At 30.1% G+C, this 23,832-nt stretch overlaps 1 protein-coding gene across 1 annotated transcript in view; it reads left to right on the forward strand.

Annotated features, from left to right (window-relative positions):
• Positions 1-21,721, forward strand: part of Liprin-gamma (liprin protein kazrin) — a 316,506-nt gene extending 294,785 nt beyond the window's left edge. The window contains exons 16-18 of the mRNA XM_075381547.1: positions 264-498; positions 13,796-14,008; positions 20,815-21,721. Coding sequence (XP_075237662.1) covers positions 264-498; positions 13,796-14,008; positions 20,815-20,820 — 454 coding nt within the window. The 3' untranslated portion in view covers positions 20,821-21,721. The remainder of the gene's footprint in view (positions 1-263; positions 499-13,795; positions 14,009-20,814) is intronic.
• The last annotated feature ends 2,111 nt before the right edge of the window (positions 21,722-23,832 follow it).

The following is a 23,832-nucleotide window of genomic DNA, read 5'->3' on the forward strand; positions in this document are numbered from 1 at the left end:
CATCTAATGTATTGTGAGACAATGAATATTCTTTGCTGCATTGTGTAACCCATTTTTCCCCAATTAAACATGCAACAAAGAAAGGAAACATTCTTCTATAAGGTTGCATGACTTTTGAACATTCTATATTATTATTAAAAAAAAATTGACAAGTTTTTCATTTCCTTTTGTATATAGTTTTCTTCATGATGAACTGTTTTATCACGTTATGTTTTGTTGCTCGCTTATTTAAATATCGCTTGCTTATGTTTGTTTGCATGTAGGGCTGCGTTTGAACATTTTGTTCGTGTTTCGGCTGCTGAGAAACGTCGTGCCGAACAATTATTAGGCGGTGGTAGTTTAGGACGTAGCTTTTCAAGATCATATGCTGCTGGACTTGCTGATGTTAGAGCATCTGCTCCGCCTTTTATAACTAGTGCAAATACATCTAACATGTCATCTCCAATTCATGATATTGTTCATCCTGTTGAAAAAGATAAAAGACGAGCTAGTTTAAGGGTAAGTTTTGCTTCCTCTTTTTTATTTTTTATTTTTTGCATCGTAATGTAGTTTGTGCTTATTGTAATGAGTTAAATTATGTTATTTACTGTTTGCTTGTGTATATATTTATTTATTACGAGGCCAAGCTTTTCCTAGTAAACATCTCATCTTCATATTAATTTTTTCCAACCACCAAAAACAAAATTCCGGGATAGATATATTGTAGTGAAGCTACCTCCTCTGCCAAACTAATCAGATGTGAAAGTCCACACATTCTTAGAATAGATTCAATAAATATCAGATCAAATCAATACCAGGAATGAAGAAATCGGAATAATTTAGTTAGATATTATCTACCCAAAGAATGACAATGAAGTGATATAAATAACTCTGATTCAAAGGAGTATTTTAATTTCTCATCCAGCAGTCAGCATCTATCTGCCCCTATCTCTTAGGAAATCAAAGTATCTTTATCCAGAATGGAAACAGCACATTAATATACAATAATTTTGTCTTGATCAGCTGGTATATGTATTGCAACAAATTTCTTCTTCTTTTGTTAATTTTGTTGGTTGCGCTTTTGTTTTTGACAATAGAACATACTTGTTTGGCCTTCTCAGCATCCTCACTGTTTTCATTACAGAGCTGTATGGTATTAATAAGGCTTTAAATACAGTTAGTCCAACATTTTGACACGTACTTGTCTGTTCAGATTCCATGAGTGCCTTGCAAGCCATTAGTGATATGTACTCCAGACGCCCTATTGTTTGTGATTTACAGTCTGTCATCTCTGAAATGGCACAACATAGTACAACTCTGAGCTTGTGCTGGATCCCCAGCCAATGGCAATGAGCGCACTGATCGTGCGGCAAAAGAGGCTTGTTTCTGGCTTCCTTTCACTAATCGCGTTGTTTTGAATGTTCTTGCCTGTTTTCTGAAGAATGTGGTTCGCAATGAGTGGCAGAGTGAATGGAATGCTAACATCGATAATAAACTTCGTTCAGTTAAGAACACTGCGTCATCCTTGAACTCTTCATGTAGGAACAACTGTCACGAGGAAGTTATTTGCTATTTGCGAATAGGACACACTAGGCTCACTCATGGACATCTGATGACTCAGACTGTTGCACCCATTTGTGTTCGCTGCAATTTCCAAATGATAACACCACATAATTGTGGATTGTGTCTGTTATGTGGCAATACATCTGAAATTTAAATTTGGGTCTAACGTCAGAAATATCTTAGGAAACAATGAGAGATGTTATCAAATGTTTTACGTTTTATTAGAGCCATTCATTTATATTTAAATATTTGAGTTGCTGTAATATTTTTCAGCTATTTATGCCATTTGGCACATGGTAAATGGTAAATTTATTGTTGTGTCGATTTAATTTAGATTATTAATTTAATATCTTATCGTGGTTTTATTTTGCTTTTAGCACACATCACAGGCATTTTCAGTTTGTGCTGTGTTTTTATGTTACTGGGTTTTAGTTTTTAATTTAATTGTTAATTTTTATTTATTTACTATATAAATATTGTCTAGGCAAATATTGACACCTTGCACAATGACTTAAAATTTTCTTTAGTGTTAATTTTCAAGTATTTAGTATTGTGTAATGAGAAACTATCAGTCTGTGATTTATTACTCTTATAAATTTATTATCGTGAGCAAAGTTATTTAAGGAGTATTTTTTACAACTAAGGTTTACAATAAAAAAAATTCGTTAGAGAGGTTATGATCAATTATTATATCTAAAAATTTCATTAGAGATTGACTTTTATAATGTACAAAATCGGATTTATTTTAATTAATTATTAGATTATATACAACAAGATTTTTAATTAATTAGATAAATGTATAAATGAAATGTTGCATATATGATTCATTTTTGTTACTACTGAATTGCGTAAGTTTTGAATCATTTACATACAATATAGTTGTTTTAAATACTTTGACTTGGTTATTTTTTTTTTAATCACTTTTGTTAGTTCAATGAACTTTGCAGTACTCCAAATTATAATCTAATAATTTGTTAATACTACTTATATGTATTGTTTTAAAATAACAGATTTTTTCACACCTGCTGGTAGGAAACGACTGTAAATACTTAATTATATAATATTATTATTTTGTAAACTAAATCATTGGGTCCTTCTCACATTATATCTATTTTCTCTCATTTTTATAGGAGATAAAAATTCATTGTAAGAAATTTACTTAGTACTAATACTGAAAGGCATAACTTTTCTCCGATATCCATTATATATATATATAATAACTTTTGTTACTACTTTACAGAATTGTTCTAGTGCTAATCTATTATGTATTTCATTCAGATGAAATTATAACCGTATGAACATACTTTTTTAATAATTTAAAAAAGTTATAGTTCTGTAAATTTCAAGTCTTTTTTTTCTCATAAACTACAAGGGCTGTTCAGAAGGTTTTCGACCTGGAATACATTTTTCATCATCAGCTGTAATATGTGAAAAAATTTGACTGTCCCCCCTCTCACAGCAATCAAAAAATCCATCTGAAGACGCCATCCTTCGATTTTTTGTGTGTATCAGTCAACATTTTCAGGAAGCATCTTGCATACAGTTTTCAATAGTCTCTTCTCTTCTTTGACTTTGTCTGGTTTGATTCAGCTCTCCAAGATTCCCTATCTAGTGTTAGTCGTTTCATTTCGGTATACCCCCTACATCCTACATCCCTAACAATTTGTTTTACATATTCCAAATGTGGCCTGCCTACACAATTTTTTCCTTCTACCTGTCCTTCCAATATTAAAGCGACTATTCCAGGATGCCTTAATATGTGGCCTATAAGTCTGTCTCTTCGTTTAGTTATATTTTTCCAAATGCTTCTTTCTTCATCTATTTGCCGCAACACCTCTTAATTTGTCACTTTATCCACCCATCTGATTTTTAACATTCTCCTATAGCACCGCATTTCAAAAGCTTCTAATCTTTTCTTCTCAGATACTCCGATCGTCCAAGTTTCGCTTCCATATAAAGCGACGCTCCAAACATATACTTTCAAAAATCTTTTCCTGTCATTTAAATAATTTTTGATGTAAACAAATTATATTTCTGACTGAAGGCTCGTTTCGCCTGTGCTATTCTGCATTTTATATCGCTCCTGCTTCATCCATCTTTAGTAATTCTACTTCCCAAATAACAAAATTCATCTACCTCCGTAATCTTTTCTCCTCCTATTTTCACATTCAGTGGTCCATTTTTGTTATTTCTACTACATTTCATAACTTTTGTTTTGATCTTGTTTATGTTCATGCGATAGTTGTTGCGTAGGACTTCATCCATGACGTTCATTGTTTCTTCTAAATCCTTTTTATTCTCAGCTAGAATTACTATATCATCAGCAAATCATAGCATCTTTATCTTTTCACCTTGTACTGTTATTGCGGATCTAAACTGTTCTTTAACATCATTAACTGCTAGTTCTGTGTAAAGATTAAGACTTAACGGGGATAGGGAACATCCTTGTCATTCTTATTACGGTTTCTTTCTTATGTTCTTCAATTATTACTGTTGCTGTTTAGTTCCTGTAAATATTATCAATTGTTCTTCTATCTCTGTATCTGAACCCTAATTTTTTTTGAATGCTGAACATTTTATTCCAGTCTACGTTATCGAATGCCTTTTCTAGGTGTATAAATACCAAGTATGTTAGTTGGTTTTTCTTTAATCTTCCTTCAATAGTCTATTTTTGTAATAATAATTATGTACACTGTACTCCATGAAATGTATGGGAATGCCATTGCAAGAACTGTAACGATAAAGCATTGGTTTTCATGAACTTTTGCGTTTACTTGTTCAATACACTAGGGCTTCCACTTCTCTCTTCATCTTGAATATTTTTATAGCTTTCATTAAACGTAAAACATTTTCATTAATTATTGTATTCTATAAAATTCATACAATTTATTATGAATTTTAGAAACATTATGATGTTTCAAATTGAAAAATTAAATCACATTGGGTTTCGCAACTGGTAAATTTGCTTATTATCACAATCATTAATCAATCACACCAGCAGTATGGCAAACAACAATAGACTGTTGATAAGGTAGCAGTTAGTTAATGAAGCATTGAACATACTGTACATGCATAATGTTTCATTGTCGCCAACTACTTTTTATTAGAAACTGCCTTTAATTTTGAAATATGTGTCGTACTTTTTAACAATTGTTGAAAAATTAAAATGCCAATTTAATTTTTGATTTAAAATAAAATTTTTATTAATTTTTTTTATCATATTCCTGGTTTTCAATGTATTTAAATGATTAATTATAAAATAATTAATTAATTTTTTCTTCTTTTTTATTGCTTACATGGAATAGACGTACAGTTTATTGTATCTAAAGAAGGTCAGTATTCATATATGAATTAATTTATTATGTACTTTTATGTACGGTTATTTCTTGTTTATTATAAGAAAAAAAAATAAGCTTCATTCTCATTGAAAAATCAATAGGAAAAATATATATATATTAAATTATTGGTTATCAATAAAAATGTAGGAAATGAAAGCTAATAGGTAATATAAAAAAAGGAAAAACAAATCATTATGATTATTTAATTTTTGTAATTGAGCTAAAGTAAAAACAAAAAACTACCAATAATTTATCGATTCTGATTCTTTATTTGGGAGAGATATCTTCTGTAAGTCAAAATTTAAAAATTATCATGTTTTAAGATTGTTTTAATGTTATTTAAATTTACATTTTTGTATAAATTTACACAAATATAATATATATATATGTAATAGAGCTTCATGCAAAATGAAATTACGAGAAACTTGTATCTTGATAAAAATTTAAAAAAAGGAAAGAAATGACGTGAATAATCTCCGGAATGCTGGAAAATTAATTATTTTTTTTAACTTTAGTTTTCTAACTATTTTTTATAAATTTTCACATGAAAATACTTAACGATAATAAATTATTTAATTTATTGTTGTAATTAATATATATACAAAAGATGGTGAGTGAAATAAGTCATTAACGGACCACTAATTATTAATTGCTGATATAATGATATTATTAATGCTGAGAATAAATTACAAATATGGCTAGCTGGCCAAATGGTGCAAATTTCTAGATCATTTTGTCTGGTGTTCAATTTCTGACAAGGGTTTGGAATTTTTTTTATTTATCATGATTTCATCATCTACTCATCTTCCTTATTAAAATGCATAAAAATTTGTGTTCCAGGTTGTATAATTTAAAAAAAGTATGTGAAAATAGTTATATCAGATCATGTTGTCATCTGATAGTCTTGAGAAACAAATGTGTTCGTTTGAATTGAATTATAGCTTGGCTTCTAATTGAACTGAATAATCTGATTTTTTTTTAATACATTTCTTCCTCATATATATATATATAATCAATATCAGTTATATATATCACACAGGGTGATATTTAAGTATGGAAACAGTTTTACACTCCATATCTGAGAGGTATTTGGAGGCAGAAAGAAACGGGGTTCTACATAGTTTAAAAAAATCTGCATTATGGTGGGTTTTTAATTTTTGTATGCCATCATGGATCCACCGCATTAAATCAAACTTAATTTTTTTCTAATTAAGAAAGTGGACATATGACACATAATTATGATTTAAAATTTTACAAGAAACACAATGATGAAACCCATTTTTCTGGTAATACCTTTGCTGTAGAGTTTATAAGCATTAAAGCTGCAATAATGGAAAAATCATATTAACAATAAAACAAGGTAAAATGCACTGCATGAACAAATTTATTGTAATGCATACAATAACGAACTTTAAACAGTGCTATATTATTGATGTTGATAATAATAATAAACAACTAATAATTAACAACACAATAACAAATTAAATGGCTATATCAACTGATATTTTCTAAATAAAAATTAACTTCTAATGTTAATATCAGCTGATATTTGTTACTTAATTCTAGCTGAGAATGAAAAAGATTTAGAAGGAACAATAAACGGTATGGGTGAAGTCCTACGCAAGAACTATTGCATGAAAATAAACAAGAAGAAAACAAAAGTAATGAAATGTAGTAGAAATAACAAAGATGGACCACTGAATGTAAAAATAGGAAGAGAAAAGATTATGGAGCTAGAAGAATTTTATTATTTGGGAAGTAATTACTAAAGATGGACGAAGCAGGAGCGATATAAAATGCCGAATAGCACAGGCGAAACGAGTCTTCAGTCAAAATATAATTTGTTTACATCAAAAATTAATTTAAACGTCAGGAAAAGATTTTTGAAAGTATATGTTTGGAGCGTAGCTTTATATGGAAGTGAAACTTGGACGATCGTTGTACCTGAAAAGAAAAGATTAGAAGCTTTTGAAATACGGTGCTATAGGAGAATATTAAAAATCACGTGGATAGATAAAGTGACAAATGAAGAGGTGTTGCGGCAAATTGATGAAGAGAGAAGCATTTGGAAAAATATAGTTAAAAGAAGAGATAGACTTATAGGCCACATATTAAGGCATCCTGGAATAGTCGATTTAATATTGGAGGGACAGGTAGAAGGAAAAAATTATGCAGGCGGGCAACGTTCGGAATATGTAAAACAAATTGTTAGGAATGTAGGATGTAGGCGGTATACCGAAATGAAACGACTAGCACTAGATAAGGAATCTTGGAGAGCTGTATCAAACCAGTCAAATGACTGAAGACAAAAAAAATTTGTTTCTTATCATAAACAGTTCATCTGGAAATACTTAAAAAATGTATTACAAATTTAGTTGATTAAATCTGTTTTTAATTTACAAAGATGCAGTTTGTATTACATTGAAACAATACAACTTAACTCCTCATTTCACATTTTTACTTCAGCATACTTGTAATGGTAAAATTGGATAGTGTTAGTAAAAATTAAGTTGTAGGCCTGACAGTTCAAATTTGTTTTTTGGTGAAAGTTTTACTATTAATTTCTTTTCATTTATTTAGCTTTATTAAATATTAAATCTTCAAAGTAGCAGTTAAACCGAAAGAATAACTCTGTGATTTATTAAATAATATATTTCCAAACAGAGAACCAATAAGTAGATCAACTGTGACCAAGACATTACAGCGATTTGAAGAAACCGGTACTGTAAAGAATCGTCCTGGCACCGGTAGACTAAGAAATGTCACAACTGATGCATAGTTATTAATTGTATTTTAAAGACCTTTATTTGTTTGGAAAGGTGTTGTTCAATATGACATTAGTTATTTTTCAGTTCAAAACACTCTTAAAAGAATGAAATTTTACCTTTATAAGCTACACCTGATGCAAGAACTTTTGGAAGATGATCATGATCGCTGAGTTGAGTGTTGTGATATTATAATTTAAAAATTAGACAAATTTTTCTAATTCAATAATATTTACTGATGAAGCAACTTTTATGTTAAATGGCCTTGCGAATAAGCAAAACTGTCAATATTGGAGCGATAATAATCCCAGATGGATGTTGGAAGCTCATTCACAACACCTTAAAAAAGTGAACATTTGAGCAGGAATCATCGGTCATTGTATTGCAGGGCCTTTTATTTTAGATGACAATCTTAAAAATTTTTAATTTGGAAATTTTAAATGAACAATTTCTAAATCACTGGATAGGTCATAGAGGAGCCATAGTATAGCCTGTCAGGTTCCCAGACCTGTCTCTTCTGGATTATTTTTTCTGCGGGTATCTGGAACATAATGTTTACAAAACAAAACCTGCACACATTGACGAATTGGAAAGAAAAATAATTGACAGATCTGCTCGTGTACCGCCAGACATTATACAAGATGTTATAAATGGATATTACTTAAGGTTATCATACTACCAAGCTGTAGAGAGAAAGCATTTTGAACCATTATTGTAGAATGGTGTGCCTTCACAATTTATTTCTTCAGTAATTTACGATTGAAAACATTTATTTAAAATTTTTAAATAAATATTGTAATATTTAAAGTAAATAATATCAGTCGATATAGACGTTTAATTTGTTATTGTGTTGTTAATTATTAGTTATTGTTTATTATTATCAATATTATAGCACAAAGTTTAATTTTCATTATTGTAAACATTATGAATGTGAAATGCAATAAAATTGTTAATGTAGTAAGTTTAACCTTGTTTTATTTTTTAACATGATTTTTTCGTCATTGCAACTTTGAATGCTTGTAACTCTATAACAAAGGCATTAACAGATAAACATGTTTCACCATTGTTTTTCTTGTAAAATTTCAGATCGAAGTCTTGTGTCATATGTCCACTTAATTATTTAAAAAAATCTGATGTGAACATTAGATGACTTCCTTGTACGCCTATTAAATTACATATACACATTTTTAAAAGTACATAAAATTTTATTTCATCAATAATTTTTTTATATTCTATTATTATTTATCATAAATCTTTATTTACAATCAGAGGTTAATAATTATTAATAAATCAATATATTTAAATTAAAAAAAAAAAAGGAGATGAAGTCTGATCCGAACCGATGTGCCTTCTTCTTGTAAGATCCAAATGTTTCAATAATTAAAATTTTATTTGGCTATAACTCTGGAACCAATGAAAATAAGTACCACTTAAGACATATCGTTGAAAAGCTCTCAATGAGGGCTTATTACTGTAGTTAAAAAAGAGTCCAAAATCCAAATTTGTTTTTTTGATTTTGGCCTTTTTTGGACACTTTTGGTACATTCGATTGCAATCATAACAGGAGATGCAGAACTAGATGTTAAACAGTCCTAATTCCAAAATTTCAACATCCTGAAGCTAATCATTTTTGAGTAATGTGATATACATAGATATGTATAGAAGTCATGCTGAAATTAGTCAAAATGGATTCAGGGATGGTCAAAATGGATATTTCCGTTGAAATCTGATAACAAAAATGTTTTGTGCAAGAAGTTTACTTCATACAAGGAAGTAAAAATTAAGTTTTATCTAATATGCCGGATAAAAATTAAAAACCCACCATAATGCAAATCTTTTTTTTAGCTATGTAAAATTCCATTTCTTTCTGCCTCCAAATATCTCTCAGATAGGCAGTATAAAGCTTTTTCCATACTTAAATATCACCCGGTTTTATATACATATATTTTCATAATTATAGTTTACTTGTTATTTCTATATATTTTTAATGGTTTTTTTTTTTTTAATAATTTATAATTTTCTAATCAAAATATGTATTCTTTTCTCTAGTTTTCCTCATGGAGAAGTTCTCAGGTACTAAATATTATTTTTCAGAAGTATAATTTTGTAGTTTTCGCTCAAAACCTTTCTTTAATATCTAAATTATAATTTTTATTAAATTTGTATCTGTTAAAAATTTCCATTCCGCACTGTTGAATTAGCTTCTTGGTTAGTGTCCCAGAAAATATGTTTGCAGCCATTTACTTAAATTTGTATAAAATTACTACCTGGATAAAACTGAAGTGTTGAAACAATATGAAAGATTTTCTTTTTAGATTTCTAGTATCTACTTTTTAGATTTTTTAGTTTCTGTATTACGTGTCTATTTTTTTGTGAATGTTAACAAATAAACAGTTTAAAAAAAATAATAAAAAAGTTTAACTTTATAAATACTGCATGTTTGTTTTAAAATACAACTCAAGCAAAATACTTTTTAGAAAAATTAATACAATAATTTCAAATGAAATGGTTGGCAGCACTACCTATTGTTTTATAATCAGCTGATGTAATATTCTATTTCTTTTCTGTTAGTTATTTTTATAACAGTTAGTTATTTTTTGTTATCTGTGTTTTTATTAAGAAGATATGGTTTTGAACACAGAAGAAAGGATTTTTATTGTGGAAAATTATGTAATTACTAAATTATTTGTTTTGTACCAAGAAGCTTTTCAGTTACAGTTCCCAATAAAAATATACCAAATAAATCTTTAATTCATCATTTGATAAAGAAATATATAGAGACTGGTTCTGTTTGCAATCAGATACACAGCTGGAAACGTTCAGTACTTAATGACAAAACATTGGAAGATGTTAGGATAAAGTTTTTAAACTCATTTAACAAATCATTATGAAAACTTGTGCAATAAAAAGTAACATCTCTGTTTAGTGCCTTTAAAGCTACCTAGCCACTTGACTTAAAGCCATACCAAGTCATGTACCACTTCATGTATACACCCCGTTAATTATGCTGCTACGCTCCACTACTGTCAATGTCAGTTTGTTCAGGAGAGAATTAGAATGTTGGATAATGTATTTTTTACAGATAAGGCTTGGTTTCATTTGAGTGGTTAGGTTAATAGTTGGAATTATCGCTAATGGAGCTCCAATCACATTATCCATTCACAATTTCTACAACCACAGAAAACTGGTATGTGGTTTGTAATTTCCAGTTGAAGAATAATTAGCCCTATTTTCTTTGAAAATACTATTAATGTAAACCTCTACCTAGAAACTGTAACTCAATTTATTGCAAATCTAGAATTAAATGAGACAGATTCGTGGTTTCAACAAAATGGGGCCACATGTCACACGGTAAGAGCAACACTGGACCTTTTGAGAAATTTCTTTGGTAAAAGAGTAATATCGACTGGCTTATGGCCAGCTAGGTCACCTGATCTTTCTTCTGCAGATTTTTTTCTCAGGGCTTGTCTAAAAGGTTGTATATTCAAAAATAATCCACATACCATCAAAGAACTGAAAGCCAAGATAACTCAAGAATTACAGGAAAAGTGGAAGAAGTACACTTCGAAAGGTTGCATGGAATATGAAAAAGAGAGTAAAGTGTTGATGAAATGGGTGGACATTTTCAACATTTGTTATAAAAGAATTTGATCTCAATATTGTTTTGCACAAATAATCTTAATATTTATAACTGATCGCATTAAATATAGCACATTATTTTCCTCCTTATTAACTTCATATAGTCTGGTTTAATATTTGATTTATACTAACATATCTCGAGTTCTTTGTTGCATGAGCATTAGCAAGCATAAGTATCACTTTGTATTTTCTGAGGTCTTCGTTGGCATTTATCTACAGACTCAGTTCTTTCTAATAAAGCAACTTGTGTAATCCACGTGTGCCTTGGAATCTTCTGTTACCTAAAAAGATTTCATAGACTATTGAAATGAACAGATTTGTCTCCAGTTTTCAAATCATCAACTTCGAGTGAATTCCGTAAACATTAGCAGTCTTATTCTTTACATTGCTTTTGGCTTCGAGCACATACTTCCTAGCCAGTTGGCCTTCGAATTGATTCTTAATCCATGCCACTACCTGCAGCTTTTTTGTCGGTGTCTCGAGCATCTCTTTAGCATAACGGGTAAAATATGCTCTTCCATTAAAGAAAAAAGTTTTTTAGATGTAAGTACAACCCTCCTTTGCTCTGGCATCTCCGCCTCCAGTAGATAAGTAGGTGATATAAATTCTGGTGAAACAATCCCTTCAGTTTGCAACCGCTCGTTCAACTCTGACTGCTCACGTTTACTTACAATCTCTTTAGCAGGTTCAATCATTTCTTTTCCTTCTCTTCTCTTCATTGTAGCACGATTATCATCTACGCATACTTCATCATTGTACTCATATTGTTTTATCTTTCATAGCATGATACGGACAATCTATGGGAATTTCAGATTCAGCTTCGTCTTTAGGCTTATTCCCTTAGATTATTTCACATGTAGATATTTTCTCAACTAGTCTGGTGATCAATTTGGTAATACGTTTAAACTTCATGTACATCTGTTCTCTTTCACTCAAACCGAACTACAAGGCCGCTTGATTTCTCTTTATGTTCTTTTGAATCTTTGATCTCTTCAGTGATTTGCTTGTGATCCTTTATCATTACATAACAAAGCATAATGATATATACAAGATTTTCTCTCACATACATACTGTATATATATATATATATATATATATATATATATATATATTTATATTTGATGAAATCAAAGGACGAAAGCGGACAAGTTAGCCGCCACACTTTAAAGGTCATTATACTCCATAAAAAATTCTGTAACATAGATGTCGAAGTTAAAGAGGTAATGGACCTTTGGCTTTGCACTTCCTTTATTAACGACTACGTAGTAATTTTTGTTGCGATTCCACACAGTTACATAAATTTTTTAATTCATCAGATGTCATCTCTAGGGCTACGTGATCGTCCGAAACATGTCTTAAATTACACTCGTCTTGGCAAAATACCAAAAGAAAGTTTGCGTTATTTCCAGTGGTGACTTGTAGCTAAAATTAGTAGGGGTGCTGCTCCAGAAAAATTTTTACTGGGGCTTTTCAAGGCCGTGGTTAAAGTTTTCTGTAAAATGAACTGAACCAAACTCAAACATCAGTGCTATCATACAGTTCCTGGTGCACCGGTCTCGACTGGGACCTCGTCCATCAATTGCCGCCTCCTGGTGCACTAGCCACAACAGTCAGGTTAGCCCTTGGGGTACGTTTATATATTATTAATTTTTATTTTAAGACCCTTAATATGAATATTGGGTCATTTTTAGCACATCTTGGGAGCAACAGTGCATTTTTACGACATAAATTAGCTAGAGGAATTTAAATTAATTATTGATCACAAATTCCCTTCATGGTGATTCAATGAACAAGATACTTAAATTTTGTTTAATTTTCAAGCATTGTGCTTTTATAGGTTGTTGTTATTCTGCTCTTTTTGAATTAGAGTGTCGCATTGTATCGACACCTTACCCTGTATGTTACTTTGTTGCCTTATGCATGCTAGACCAAAGGTTTTAATCACATATTTCCCAAGTTTGATGAAGAATTTAAGTATGATTACATTCTACTAATATCCACAATAAAATCACAGATACATGTGGATATAAAAATGCTACGAACGCAGAGTGATCCAACTCAACATTCTGATTCATGTTCTCCATCCATGCCCTTGTTGCATATTTTTTATAGAAGTAGAGTCGTAGAATTTCATGAAGTCCTGAATCATTCATTATCCTTGGTATAGCAGGTTGCTTTTTGACATCCATTAACATTTAATGGATTATATGTTGTGTAAGTCATATTATGTATAAGACTTATTTTTTTTAATTCTTAGAGATAAAAACTGTTATCGTCATTTACTGTAATATTTTTATAACATGCTGTTAACCGTTCGATAAAATCCATTATTATTATTAAAAATGTTTTACTTCAAATGTACTTATATCCTTTCTCAAGTTAATACTTCCTGGAATGTTCCAGATGATACAAAATCATTAAGTTTCAAGAGAATGCAATTCATTTTTTAATTTATAACTAAAAAATGATGGATCGACTGAATGTATTAAATTTTTTTTTTTTTTGTTTTAGGGGTCACTTAGTCGCGCTTTGGGTCTAAAATCATCAAAAAATGATACAACACCATCGTGCCACTCAGATTTTATTTCATCAAGGAATATTACACAAATGGCTTCCCCTTCATCTTCATCAGAAAACAGTTCAACATTCAACTGTAGACCTGATTCACCACAATCTGCTATCGCTGTTACACATCGTAGAAGACCGCACCATAGGCATCGCAGGGTAAAATCAATAGGCGATATTGATACTATTACAGTTACACCTGTCTAATTAATAAATTATTATATCATTTAATTAATTAATTAATTAGTATAAATATATTAATTATATTTCTTACAACATTAGTCAGAGTTCTTTTTCTATTAGTATTTATCATTGTATGCTTTGTTGCTATCTAATGCAGTCTTGTATATTTTGTTAGTAATTTTGAAAGCAGTACAATACCTACTTTTTTTTTTAAAAGTGTTGGTATTTCTATTCAAACATAAGAACACATGCAAGGATTATTCAGTAATTAAAGAGACAAACTACTGCAGAAAAATTATTATTTATTCAATGATAATGAAGCTAATGCTACTTTTCAACATAATCCCTGACTACTTTTAGATACTTGTTCCATCTTTCTTTTAGATATCTTATTCCAGTACTAAAGAATTGTTCACCTTGGTGTCTGAACCATTCTTTTTCCACATTCTTGACATTGTTGATGAACTCATTGCCATGTAAAAACTTTTTGAGAGGACCAAACAAAACAAAAACATCTGAATGTAAGAAAATCTTTACTCTAAGTCAGATACAGTGACTTTTGAATAGTCCCATCTCTTTTGAGCTGCATGGGGATGGGTGTTATCGTGCAAAAAAATTACGCTTCTCGAGAGAGATTTTGTCATTAACTCCTTCTTATTGTGTTGGTTTCACTTTATTTTCTAGCTTGTCACAATAATACTCACTATTGATTATATGTTGTTCCTCTAATTAATTACAATAAATTGGATCTTTGTAGTTCCTAAACACAGGTAGCATCATTTTAATAGCTGACATGTACGTTTAGAATTTTTTCCTGGCAGGTGAGCTTTGATATGTTTATTGCATACTCTTAATGTTTGGATTCCAGGTCAAAATGATGAATCCAAGTTTTATAACAAGTTACTATGCAATCGAAACATGTATTATCTTCTGCTAAAAAACAGTCGTAAAAGTTCTGTACGAATGTAAATTCAGATGTGTGATTTTTAAGTTAACTGTTTTAGAACTTCTGGAACACATTTTGTGATAATTCAGATTATTATGGGTAATGGAATGGAAAGTCAAATACTTACATTACAAATTTGAGTATTTCCTGTATTTTTATGTGTCTTTCCTTGTGAATAAGATTAATTTGCAAAAGCATCAGTCGAAACTTCTCCTAATTGAAAATCTTCAATCTGTTTGTGAAAAGAAAAATTTGTGTGGGTAGTATTCCCTTTTTATTATACAACTTTAACTTCTGAGAGTGGACTTTTGCCAGTTTTTTACATCTTCAGAAATTTTATCACAGTATATGGTTCTTCTGCAGTACACATTTCAAGAAGATCCGACATTTTGAAATAAACAAAAGAGATTATAGTAATAGAAATTGTTTTCAAACAGTTGATATTTTCTATGTCAGGGGTGCCAACTCTAACCCAGAAGTTTCAGTTTATTAGTTCTGCTGTTCTCATTTATTTGTCTCTTTATTTATCAAATAACCTTCAAAACACCATGTATATCATCTTTATAAATTACCATTTAAAAACAAGTTACATGTACAATAATATTAATCTTAAGTTGAAAATTTTACTTGTAGAATGTAAAAATCATGAGTTCTCTCCACTTGAATAATATAAACCAATTTATAAAACATGTAAATTTTACAGAAGCAACAAACAGTTTAAAATGAATATTACCGCATCATTGTCTCAATTTTTATGTCTTTATATAATTCCAAAATTTCTTCAATTGAGATCTTATAAGTATGTTTTTAATTATTTAAGAAGTGACTCATGATTTTTATTATTTTTTGTTATAATTCCATAAACATCACATTTTTAATGCTGTTAACATTTTATCCATTGGCAGTGGCAGCTCGTAGCTAAAAATTAGTGGGGGTGCTGCTCCAGAAAATTTTTTTCTGGGACTTTTCAAGGTCATGATTAAAGTTTTCTGTGAAATAAATGAACCAATTAGAATAGCTAGAAGCAGGATAATAATCTAATTCTACACTTTATCACATTCAAGAATATGTTATACAGTTTTTAAGCATAACACACGCAGAGTAAAAGTAAAACTACCTTCCACCAGCAAGTCAGGGTCGGCACGGCAAGAGCAACAGTGCTCTCTCTCCCTCACAGCCTCACATACAGCTTCCTATGTGCACATGCGTAACACATCACCACATCGCTGGAACTGTGAAGCGTACAGTTCCAAACAAAGATTTTTGTACCTTTTTCATAAATTGGGGAATGGCTACTGACATTAAGCTAAGGATTATATATTGTACAAGTATAAAGAAAGAAAAAAGGACTCATTATATTAAACATTATCGATAATATTAAATGGAAATAGGGGTGCTTCAGTTCCACAGTGCCTACACGCGAGCTGCCACTCACCACTGGTAAAATTAATTATAAACTCATAGTAATATCAATTTTTTTAATTGTTAACTCTGACTAATGGTAAAAATGTTTACTTGACTGTTTATAACATAGTGTTCATGTTAGATTATTTATTTATTCTGTATTCATATTTACAGCTGTGTATATATTTATGTATTTCTATTTTTTAAATAAATTGCTTGCTGGACCAATTTGTATACATCATCAATCATCATCATCATCTTCTGCATTACAGTAATCATCAATATATATGTGATATATATGTTACCATTAAATTGTAATAGTTCTGTCAAATAATACAATGATATTCTGTAAAATTGGCGATCATGTCCGTTATTGTGTGTAATAGTTAATTTATTTAATACATGTAATTATATATTTTATGTGTATCTGTGTGTCTACATATTAGAAAAAATTAGAGACCTAGTTTTATCTAATAAGCACCTATTCTAAAATTGGAATTCTTGTATTGCTAGGCAGATCCAGAATTTTCATTAAGTGGTTCTATCTAATTCTTGACCAATTAAGAGGTTTTTCATCATTTAATAAAACTAAATATTAGAACGGGGATGTAACATCCTTACTGTGAAAACATTTTTTTCGAAGGTTTAGATTCATTTTTAATTTTGTTGTGAATTTTTTTCTTAATATTATTTTAAGCATTTTAATTTCCTCTGTCAAATTATTCACTTTGGATTTCAAGTTTAGGTTTCTTTATGGTAGTTTTCTGACAAATTTAAAGTTTACCTAAATTATTCTACCTGTTGGTCTGTGCATAATTTTTTCCTTTATTGTGTATTCATTAATTTTATTTTTAAATTTTCCATTCTTTTTTAACTTTACTGCTGGTTATGTTTACATAAAAGTCTCAAAGGGAAATTATAAGCCCAATTTTACCAGATAGACACTTTAACCGTTAAGTTTATTATGCAGTTATCTGACTGGAAACAGTCCAGAGTCAATCCACACAGAAATTACCCCCTCCAAGATACTAAGGATGCACTGCACTTAGATCGTAGATCATGGAATCCTCAGCATGAAGAACTTAGTAGTTACAGAATGGAGAAGAAGGAAACAAAATAAGGAATAATATTACAAGAATTTTTAAAAACTTGCTTTATACTTTTTAGTCATACATTAATGAAATTATTAACATACATTGCATGAATTTAATTAGTAGGTTAAGTTAGATTAACCTACTAACTTAACCCGCATAGCCGTTTTGCAGATTTTGCAATTTTTCACACCCACACTCTTAATTTATTCCTGTATGGAAGGATTTTTGCAAAAGTAATGGTGAAACCATTACTTTTATCCGACCTTAGTAACTTTGGAAAATTTCATCAATCAGTAATATCAGGAACTATGTTAAGGATGCAAGATTTGAGGACAAACATGAAAAAAAATGATTAAATATTAGAAAAAAACATTGTGAGTTAAAATAAAGCAAGTAAAAGAGGTGGGTGGTGGTAAGACAATATATCCATCAGGATAATTCACTAGTTTTTCCAGGATCCCATTTGTGTTTACATAACTTTCCCAGAAAGTATGTATTGTTGTTAACACCATTTTGTCAGCGAACACATTTCTAAATTAAATTATTTGTTTGTATTTGTAACTTTATAAGGTTAGATGTTAGTAAAATATCATCTTTTTTTGTAATAAAATTTTTTTGTAAAAAAATGCAGCCAAAAAATAGTTTAATTTAAAACATGAATTTAGTTGCTAGATGAAAACAAAGATGCTAAATCAGAATAAAATAACTGATGCAATTCTTTAAATTTGAAAATAAAGCTAAAAATGAACAGTACTATCCATTTAAAATAATTTAATTATAAAGGTAAATATTTGTTAAACTAAAATATACCAAGAAAAACACTTCATGTTTTCTGAAAACAAATTACATTAATGAAGATTTTTTAAATGTTTTATTTGCTAGAAAAATCATACTAAGCTTTCACAAATTGATGATTTATAAATATCTAAGAATTTTATTAAAAAATGTCAGGTTAATATTACAGATATACTGATACATTTTAAGATAAAATTTGTTTATTAAAATACATCAGATTTTATTAAATATAATTGTGTAGTTTAATGGAGGAGTTGTTATTCTGATAAATATGTTTTTTCTTCCTTTTTTTATTATGTTTTAATGGTAACATATTAAACATATATATTGTCTCTTCAAAAAGTTCCAAAAAAATATTTTTATAAATTATTTTGATCAATTCTACCTTTTGTACTTTGAGTAACTCTTCATGAGATAATTGCAACACCATAACACCTCTTTCAGGCTATAATGGATTGCATATAATTTATAATTTAAAAAAAAATATATTCTCATTCATTTTGTAACAATTTTTTTTTTCAAATTTAGAAAATGAAAAAGATTTACAGGAGTGAGGATGACTCAAGAAAAATAGTAGTAGTAGCCAAAAAGGTCATAATAAAAGACTGTTGTTTTAGCTGGTATTTGCAATATGGGACTAAATTTTTTTATTGTGAGGATATCATAGCATGATCCTGTTTATATTTTATACTCTTTTGCTGTTTCCTTACCTGTCTAGTATTGATCCGAATGCATGATTTCATAAACATATACGAGGTGCGACAATAAAGTAATGAGACTGATGTGGAAAAAATGTTGCTTACCATTTTAGTCATGTTTAGTGTTGTCTCCTTCAAAGTAGTTCCCCTCTGATTGCACACACTTATTCCAGCGCTTCTGCCATTGATGGTAACATTTCTGGAACTCATCTTCTGTAATATCCTCCAAGACCCTCGTCACAGCTTTTTGGACATCTTGTGTTGTTTGAAAATGGTGTCCCTTGACCGCCATTTTGACTCTTGGAAATAGAAAAAAGTCGCACGGAGCGATATCTGATGAATAAGGTGGCTGTGGTAGTACTGAAATTTGTTTTGAGGTTAAAAATTGCTGTACTGACAGAGCAGTATGGGATGGCGCATTATCGTGATGCAGAATCCAATTATCAGCAATGTTGTCACGGATACGAAAAACTCGTTTACGAAGTCTTTCTAAAATTTATTTGTAGAAATATTGGTTAACTGTTTGTCCAGGAGGCACCCACTCTTTATGAACAATTCCCTTGGAATCGAAGAAGCACACAAGCGTGCATTTCACTTTTGACTTTGACATGCAAGCTTTTTTTGGTCTGGGTTATCCCTTTGAGCACCATTGCGAACTTTGGCGTTTTGTCTCTGAATCGTATTGAAAAATCCAACCTTCATCACCATTGATAACACGGCTCAACAAATCTGGATTATTTCCGTTTGCTCTTAACAGATCGGCTGCCACATTTTTCCGTGTTTCTCGCTGTTGTTGTGTGAGATTTTTGGGGACCATTTTTGCACAAATCTTTCTCATACCAAGATCTTCAGTTAATATTAGACGAACCGTTTCTCGATTGATGTTGAGTTGTGCAATCATTTTCACGGATAATCTTCAATCAGATCATACGATTTCACGCACCCTGATCAAGTTGAGATCTTTCCGTGAGGTTGATGGTCGTCAGCTGCGGTCTTCATCTTCAACATTCGTTCTGCCTTCACTAAAAATTTTATGCCACCGAAAAACTTGAGCTCTTGACATAACCTCCTCTCCAAAAGCCTTCTGAAGCTTACCATAAGTTGTCGCGTTTTCACCCGATTTAACGCAAAAAGAAATGGCATACCGTTGCGCAATATTTTGCGGTTTCATTTCTGTGACGGGAGGCACAAACATGTGTTCATTTATTTCAGTACAACTCACGACTGAGCAGTTGCATCAATGTGCCGTGGACTAGAAGTAGCTTATAGACCAAGGTCAAAGATGGTGTGCCTACGCAAGCTGCAGGGTTGCCACATCTTGCAAAGAAAAATCAGTCTCATTACTTTATTGTCGCACCTTGTATACATATGTCCAGAATCTGGGTCATCTACTGGGCAGCAATCACTGTTACTTAAGCTAATCATAATGACGTGTTAAGCTTATGCACTAATCACCATAAACATTTTTATAATTTAAGGAGTGCTCATGAATGTTCCCCAGTTTTTAAGAAAAATTTTATAATTTGTTACTTATAAATATGTCATCTGAAATATGAACAAACTGATGACACGTTAATTTCAATAAGCATGTTGTCAATATGTATTACTGAATGGTAATACATATTGATATCACCTGTTGAATAACAGGTGATGTTAATATTTCATATTAACATATTATTTAAATAAGTTGAGAACTTTTTGAACAGACTTCAAATAAGTTAGCTTCAAAAAGTGACTGGAATATGTTTATTATATAAAATGATTCACATTATTAAAAATATCTTCAGTTGCTTTATCGCATGAGCAATTTATGTCAGTAATACTTTCACATTGCTTTCTTTTCAGAGGTGATTTCAAGTGATGAAACAAATACTCTGAAAAATCATCTGTTTCTAAGTCTGCAGAAGGAGTTTAGCATTTATTTTTTTTAGATCAGTATTGTGATAAATTATCACTGATATTCCAGTTTTTGGTATTAATGTAGTAGGTGATCTACCACTGTAGTTAATTAGTTAGTTCTGAGATGGCGCCATTGAAATACTGTATGTATTGAAATAAGAAAATAAATAAATCATATATATAAAAATGAATGTTTGTTTGTTTGTCCCATACGAGTTCATATACCATTCATCTGATTGCGATGAAATTTGGGTGAATTGTACACATGCCTGTGAAGGTTTCTGGCTAGGTGGCGCTGAGGTCAAGATATTTCAAAAAATTGTATTTATGGTTCAATTTGGCTCATATCCAGAATCTGAGTTACTTTCATGGGAAGAAATACCTCTGACCCCATTTTTTGCTAAAAAAAAAAAAAAAAAAAAAAAAAATGGTAGATAGCGCTGGGGTCGAGATATTTGGAAAAATTACATTTATGGTCCAATTTGGCTCATATTCAGAATAATATACATTAGTTACATGAAAAGAAAAATTTTTGCAAAAACTATACCCTCTAGGTGTCGAGATATTTACAAAAAAAGCAAACAAATATATATAAAAGGCAATTCTTCTATATATATATAAAAGGCAATATTCATATGTGTATCACCTATAGTCTAAAGAACTACTGGACCGATTTACATGCGGGGAAAATAGAAATAAAGGAAACAGGGAAAAAGATGAAACGAGAAATAGGGAAAAGGGATAAATTGAAAGGTTAAATTTTATGAGGTTCTGTAATGTTCATTTTTTAATGTTTTATCAAACTTTCTTTTGTGTTCATTTAATTTATATATACATTGCTAGATTTGAGTACGCACACAAAGTGTGTGTACTCAAATCTAGCAATAGCGAAGCATTGCCGGGTCTGCTAGTAAGATTTATAAATCTTACTAGCTTACTCAAAATTACTCAAAATTACTAGCTTACTAAATCTTACTCAAATTAACCTATGCTCGCTAACTAGCATTTAGAGTTTGGTTAGATTATATTTGTAATTTTATTTATTTTCTTATTTCAATACAGTGGTTCAGTGGCGCCATCTAAGAACTAACTAACTGCAGCAGTAGGTCGTGTACTACATTAATACTCAATTTATTTTTACTGTTTTCATTATTTCTTATTACACATTGAGGCTTTTTACAATTGTTAATATTAAATTCAATCCTTAAAGAAAACTTTTTTTTATAATATTTCACCATATATTTTTTCAAATAAGATTAATGTTGGTCACTTTTTAGGGAAGATAAATTTGCCAGTAAATGTCACTGAGAGGGTGATGAGTTGCAAATGATTTCATTTACATTTTGTTGTTACATTGATTATATTATATTATAAACTTTATGAACACTAACAAGTTATGAAATAATAATTTCTTTGTTATAATTAGTACTTCAAATAGAAAATATAGATTCTGGGAACTTTTTGAAGCTATCTTTATTAAATAAAATAAATATATATATTAATAAAATGAGCAAGTATAACATCAATGTGATAGTGATAGTTATCTGATTATATTTGTATTTCTGATTATGTAATTTTATTGAGAGAATGTAATCTTCTCTCTCTGCCTCTGTGATATGTATATTATTAATTTCTCTTTCAGCTTATAAATCAATAATTGACCACTGTAGTGAATTGTCTCAATCTTACTATTATCTCTTTTATATGTTCTATTGTGTTATTCTATTTTACTCACAAGTTATTTTACAAACTTTACATCTTAACATTTTAATGTGTTAAACGTGTTAACATGTGAATATGAATATATTACATTCTACTATTTCATTGCTAATTGTAATCTTTAATCAACAAAATAATACCTTTTACTAGTATTTTTACGCAATTGTCTATTAAATAACTCTTAATGACTGTTGGATCACAATAGAAAAAAGAATAATGATGGTAATGTACATCAACAAATGTATGTCACTTTGAAACATTTTTAATCAAATAAGGAGCAGTTTTGTTCTTTCTGAATTGTACATTAATTTTTTCATCCATTAATATATTAATAAATATAAATACATGTAATAATTTTGATTGTAAAATTCCTTTTGCTTTAACTAATCCACCAATACATAACTCATCTTGCATAAATCATAAAGAAATTTTATTGTGTATTATAGGATGTAAATATAATTTTTTTTTTTGTAACTTATACAGTATGAATCGTCTACCTTGACAAGAGATTTTATATTTAAGCCTCACAAAACTCAACAGTTTTATCAAATATCAGCACAATCACTTGTTTGTTCCCTTCAAATCAGGGCTTCTTTAACAAATTTCTTTATTTATTGTTAATTTATAGGCTAACTATATTATTTCAACTTAAAGATCACAGGAAATTTAATTACCCCACATGAATTCGACGAAGTAGGATTCCACATAATGCCTTGCAGTTACCGTATGCTTTTTATTCTCCTATTTTAAGGACCCCCACAAGTGTTTAATGGTTTGATATGAACATTGCTACGAGAATCAATAAAATTGTACCAATAATTCATAGTAGAATGTGTAAACCCTTATACTTCCCATGCATTGGTTTGATACGGTTACCAGAAATTTTAATAAAATAAGCTGCTGTCATTAATGTTGTCTTTGATTGCATTAAGCAGGGTTTGAATCGATCTTTCAGCAACTTTCACAATGAAACACTTAAAAAAAAATCCCCAACAAAACCCATTGTTGTAGATAGACGTAACCAGCATTTTTTTACACTTTGAGAACATCTCAATGAAATTATTCCAATAGACTACTATATTTAAATCCTTGCCTGATTAATTGTGACATCATTGACTTTTGACCGACCAATATGTTTGTTCCAACGCCATACAACATTATCAATTTCATAAAGATGCATAGTCTGCCGCTTACGACATGTCCTTGTTCCCAGTAGAATGCCACGAAATTGCAGAAAAATCATCA

The sequence above is a fragment of the Lycorma delicatula genome, chromosome 13 (genome assembly GCF_047948215.1).
Source record: "Lycorma delicatula isolate Av1 chromosome 13, ASM4794821v1, whole genome shotgun sequence".
In the NCBI taxonomy this organism is placed as follows: domain Eukaryota; kingdom Metazoa; phylum Arthropoda; class Insecta; order Hemiptera; family Fulgoridae; genus Lycorma; species Lycorma delicatula.